This window comes from Sceloporus undulatus, chromosome 1, assembly GCF_019175285.1.
Source record: "Sceloporus undulatus isolate JIND9_A2432 ecotype Alabama chromosome 1, SceUnd_v1.1, whole genome shotgun sequence".
NCBI classification, from domain to species: domain Eukaryota; kingdom Metazoa; phylum Chordata; class Lepidosauria; order Squamata; family Phrynosomatidae; genus Sceloporus; species Sceloporus undulatus.
This window is the reverse complement of record NC_056522.1, coordinates 317,492,886-317,498,885: the sequence shown is the minus strand read 5'-3', so window position 1 is coordinate 317,498,885 and position 6,000 is coordinate 317,492,886. Positions and strand designations below refer to the sequence as shown.

At 37.3% G+C, this 6,000-nt stretch overlaps 1 protein-coding gene across 2 annotated transcripts in view; it reads left to right on the top strand.

The window, feature by feature from the left end:
- Positions 1-6,000, top strand: part of TMEM62 (transmembrane protein 62) — a 33,326-nt gene that overhangs the window by 3,169 nt on the left and 24,157 nt on the right. For both annotated transcript variants that reach the window (XM_042452906.1, XM_042452915.1), the window contains exon 3: positions 5,330-5,375. In XM_042452906.1, coding sequence (XP_042308840.1) covers positions 5,330-5,375 — 46 coding nt within the window. The remainder of the gene's footprint in view (positions 1-5,329; positions 5,376-6,000) is intronic.

The window sequence follows — 6,000 nt, the reverse complement described above, 5'->3', positions numbered from 1 at the left end:
ACATACCAACATAGTTACAAATACACATATAACTAAACAAATACAATAAAAAATACACCATAAGACACCAGTTAAATCCCGTTTAAGGCAACAACACACTCTCATACTCACCCACCTCCCCTAACCCTTCCCCTAATAACCTTAACACTCAAACCAACAATTAACAATAAACAATAGACAAACAGGTTGACTTCCTCCCTACCAGACCGTCTCTTAATGTTAGTATTTGGCTAACCATTAATACTCCTTACTTTTAAACATTCACTATAAATAAAGTTACTTCGTAATATATAAACAATCCCGTGCCACTTAGAAGGAGATTGGCGGAATATTCTAAGTTTAATTTCAAATTATCGAAGAAATTTAAGACAAGCTAAATGTCGCTTCTTTACCCCACTCTTTTTCAAAAAAAATTACTACTTTTTTCCAATTATCTAATGGTTTTGTCCCGTATTCATTTTTCAATGCTTGGGTCAGGATGTCCATACCTATACCCTCGTATAGTTTTAGTAACCACTCTTCATAAGATGGTGTTGACTCCCTCTTCCACATTTGGGCAAAGGAAATTCTCGCTAACGAAATCATATAAAACACCGCCTTTTCATCCTCCCTTTTAATTCCCTCGTCCATCATTCCGAGTAGATATAACTCGGGCTTTAAAGTTAAGTTTGTTCCCAATATATAGTTAATCGAGTTATTAATCATTTTCCAAAATGTTTTTGCTTTGCAGCATTCCCACCAACAGTGGAAGAACGTCCCTTTTTTCTTTTTGCATTTCCAACAGTTTTCCTTCCCTGTTTTGTAAATCTTAGCCAACTTATAAGGAGATAAGTACTGTACCAGAAATACATCATTTTAACAAAGTTTTCTCTGATATTTTGGGAGAGAGTTAGTTTCTTAACATCCTTCCAGGTCTTTTCCCATTGATCAAGCATTATCGGATGACTGATACATGTAGCCCATTTAATCATCTGGCTTTTGATTGTTTCTTCCTCCATTTCCAAAGATAAAAGAAGTTCGTAAATTTTCCCAATTAGCCTATCTTTTTCTACATACAGAGTTTTTCCCAGTTCAATATTCTTTATGTTTGTTTCAAATCCATATGTTTTTGCATCCATCCTAAATCTTTCAGTGATTTGTCTATATGTAAACCAATTTATATTTATATCATCTCTTTCTTTAATAAGCTCTTCCCTTGCTTTTAGAGTTACTTTCCCTTCTTTTTTGTCCCATAGATCTTCATATTTGAGCCATCTGGTCCCAACACTGGACTCTTTTCTACAAATAGCTTCATGTGGGGACACCCACCCACAAATTTTTGGCAAAATATGTCTCTTATACTTGGTCCAGATCTCATATAGGGGGCGTCTAATCGCATGATTTACAAATTATTTATTTTTAGAACTGTTATCATATACTATAAAGGCGTGCCATCCCACATTCAAATCGTCACCTTCCAAATCCAATAACACTTTATTTTCAAGGGTTATCCATTCTTTAATCCAAACCAGACCGCATGATTCATAGTATAATTTCAAGGAGGGTAAACCTAAGCCTCCTCTTTCATTCTTGTCCTGTAAGTTCTTAAACTTTATTCTCGGTTTTCTCCCTCTCCAAATGAAGTCCGAGATATCCTTGTTCCAATTTTTGAAAATCTTACCAGTTATGATAATAGGAATTGTCTGAAATAAGTAAAGCATTCTTGGCAGAATATTCATTTTAACAGCCGCTATTCTTCCTAACAGAGATATGTTTATTCCATTTAATCAGGTCTTTTTTTATTTCTTTCCAAATTTTTACATAGTTGTTCTCGAACAATTCTATAGATTTCTTCGTAATGTCAATTCCCAGGTATTTGACTTTATTCACTACACTAATTTTCGCCAATTCGCCCAGATTAATTTCTTCCTCTTTTTTAATGTTTTTTGTTAAAATATTTGATTTACTCTTATTTATAACGCACCCTGTTACTTTGCCGAATTCTTCTAATATCTCCATTACTTTTGTAATGTTATTTGACGGGTCATCAACAAAGATGACCACGTCATCTGCAAAGGCTCTGATTTTGATCTTTGAGCTTCTTAGTTTGACTCCTTGAATTTTTGGTTCTTCTCTAATTCTTTTAATTAACACCTCTATGATTAGCAGAAACAAAAGAGGGGAGAGGGGACAACCCTGTCTTGTGCCTCTTTGAATTTTAATTTTATTTGTTTTTTCTCTGTTTATCTTAATTTGAGCAGTTTGGTTAATGTATATTTTTGAAACCCAATTTAAAAAATTTGATCCTATATCAATTTTCCGTAACATTGCCAATAAAAAATCCCAATTGACTGAATCAAAAGCTTTTTCGAAATCCAGAAATAACAAGCCAATCTTTTTTTTGTTATGTTTTTCATAAAATTCTAATATATCAATAATTAATCTTGTATTGTCTCTGATCTGTCTGTTCGGTAAGAAACCCCTTTGCTCCTCTCCAATTATTTCTGCTAGGCATTTTTTCAATCTCTTGGAGAGAATTGCAGCCAATAACTTATAATCACTGTTTAGTAGAGATATCGGTCTATAGTTACTAGGACTTTCTGGATTTTTCCCCTCTTTCAAAATTATCGAGATGTCTGCTTCTTTCCAGGATTTTGGTAGATCTTCTTTTAACGCCTCATTCATGACCTGTTGGAGTGGGGGGACTATTTCCTCAATGAAAACTTTGTAGAAGGAGATTGGAAGGCCGTCGTTTCCTGGCGCCTTCCCACTTTTTGCTTTGCTGATTGCTTCCCATATTTCTTCTTTTGGGATGGGTTTATTCAGATCTTGTTTCCATTTTTCCGGGATATTCTGGAGTTTTGTCGCTTCTAAATATTTTTTGTTTTAAATTTTTTAAAACAATTTTATTTGTGAGCTGCCTTGGGTCTTTTTCTGGGACAAAGGTGGCATAGAAATGAGAGGTTTTTAAAAATGTTTTTCATATTGTTAGGATAGATGAAGGGTTCAACACTTGTTTAGGTCTGCCGCCACACCATCAAGGACACAATGGAGATTTCTCAAAATATTTAAATAAGTATGGATATGGAATTATTGCAGGATCATTTTTCTGGGTTCCTACAGTAGTTGGCCACTTTTCATCTGGTTGGAAACTTTCCGTTATTGTTCTCATTTATAAAAAAGGCAACAAAGGGGACCCCAAAAATTATAGGTCCATAAGCCTTATTGATATTGTGGCAAAAATGTATACAAAACATCTTTTAGGCAAAATTGAGGGCTGGATTGTTGATAAAGATTTGCTAGAGGAAGAACAAGCGGGATTTAGACCAGTTAGATCCACTATGGATACTTGTTTCATTTTGCACCATCTTATCACTAAGTACATGTCTGAAGGAAAACAACTTTTTACTACATTTATGGATCTCAGAGCAGCACAATCAACAGAGATATTTTTTCATCCAAATTGGCAGAAATGAATATGGAGCCAAGACTCCTTTTTCTGCTTAAATCTCTCCATTCAGATACCTGTTTAAGAGTGCATACTGTTGCCAGTGGTGCGCTGTCCAAAAAAGCTAATGTGTATAGAGGAGCAAGACAGGGATGTATTTGGTACCTACTCTAATTAATTTATAGGTTAATGACATTTCTGGTTTTCTTTCTTCTACATCAGCTCATACTCCTAAGATAGGCAATATGTATCTCAATGTTCTGCTTTATGCCAATTATATGGTCCTAATTGCTCATATGCAAGTGGGTTTAAGACAGCTATTACAGAACCTAGCCACTTATTGTTCTTCTTAATTCTTTAGTCATCAATAAAGATAAGTCTAAGGTGGTGGTATTTGGGAGAAAAGTGCAAAAAATACAGCTGGTTCCTGGAAGGCAAATGAATTGAGCATGTCGATTCATATTTGTACCTAGGGCTACTTTTCTCAAATACAGGAAAATGGACAAACCACATTAGAAGAAATAAACAGAGAGCTATTGTGAATTCTGGTGCACTTCATAAGCTGATTAGTTACAACCATCCTTCCAGTGTAACCTCTATCCTAAAAGTTTATAAAGCTAAAATCTTGCCCATTTTATCTTATGGTGCAGAATTATGGGGCCACTTGAAAGCTCCCCCTTTGGAGCAGGCACAGAGTTACTTCTTAAGGAGGATCCTTGGAACAGAGCAGAACTTGGGATCTATTCAGTACAAGGCGAGGTTTAGATAAAAGCATTTAACTACTAGCTAAAAGATCTCCAAAATGAATTCTAGAAGATTTCCCAAACTCTGCTTAGAAGAGCAGCTAGTTATTGGGTGCCCTAACTTTTGGGTTTGTCAAGTTGGGCTTTTAGTATTGTTCCAGTTAGGCTTTTCTCCTTTCATATTTTCTTTCAGCTGGGCACACAATTCAGGAATCCCTAAAACAAAGGATCTTGGACAACAGTGCGCAATCAGGCATAGCCTTGTTAGCTGGGTGTAAATCCCTTAACTTGTTAGCTTTGCGTGTGCGCGCCGGCTTCAGAAGGCCTCCGGAGGCCTCATAAGCCAGCAGCTTGCCTTGTGCACACGCGCCGGCTTCCAAAGGCCTCCGGAGGCCTCAGAAGCCAGCAGTAGCAGTAGCAGAACATGCCACAAACCATCCTGGGCATAAAATACTGTTTGAAAACACTGAAATTCTGGACCATGCCAACCACTACCATGTCAGGATGCACAAGGAAGCCATTGAAATCCACAAACATCTGGATAATTTCAACCAGAAAGAAGAAACCCTTAAAGTAAACAAAATTTGGCTACCAGTCCTGAAGAATAGCAAAATGAGAACTCAGCAAATGCAAATGGGAAGCCACTCAGAGTCAGGGGCTTTCCCAGCAGACAATGATCACCAATTAGCAGACACTAATCCTCTTTTGCATTAGCCTCCCAACCTGAGGCCTGCCATCAGCAACAGAACAATACACATGCAAATCACTCCTGCATTCCCAGGCTCACACAGTGTGTGTGATATATATACACCCAACTTTTTCCAGGCATTCTCTGAAGATGCCAGGCACAGATGCTGGCAAAACGTCAGGAAGAAACTCTTCTAGAACATGGCCACATAGCCCGAAAACCCCAGAAAAAACTATGAATGCCAGCCATGAAAGCCTTCGACTTCACATTAAACCTGTTGTTGTTACAGTAGTTGGCTGAACGTGCTGAGCTTTTTTCTAAATAATATAAAAACAGCCATTCACTGATCATTTGGAGATGCATCTCCATTTTTTCCCTGTGGATTCCATTGGATGCTTGTCATTATTTGCCTGTCTGCTTTTTAATTGAGCTTAAATCTGATTTCAGTTTTTTAAATCATTTTAATTGCAGATACATTCAATATTCCACACCTGAAGAGTGTCCAGAATTACTACAGGTATGTCAGTATGCCATGTTGAATTCAGAGGTCCAGAAGGCATTTCAATTGTGTGACGAACAGAAAGATTCTGTTCAGACAAGGTATATATGTAATAGGGAAAGTAATTTTTTAAAAATAGCCTAGCAAATAAGATTTAATCTTCATGATTTCTGTGACTCTCATAAATGGGTTATCTGTACCTGAAGTTACTTTGGAACCTTCTAGATTTGAATCATAGAATCATAGAGTTGGAAGATACCACAAGGGCCATCCAGTCCAACCCCCTGCTATGGAATCTTCTAGGGCTGTTATGCAGACATTTTGGCGGTAGCCTTGCCCACTCCCTGTGCACCTCAGCACCACAATTCCCAGGGGTCATTATAGATGGGACTCATAGTATTGCAGTTAGGACTGGTATCCAACTCATTGTTGGGGTTGCAACTACCATTGAAACTGGCATTGTGAGTCAGTACCAAATTCGTTCCCAGCAGCTATGATTTTGGTTCCACTTACTTTTCCTCTGCAGCAGGTGACATGTGCTGGGCCCATAACCTGTTAGAAATCAGTGCAGTGTGATTTTGAGGGGATTTGGAAAAAATTATTGAGAAAGTATTGAGAAAAGAAGGTAGAAGATTACCTCCAC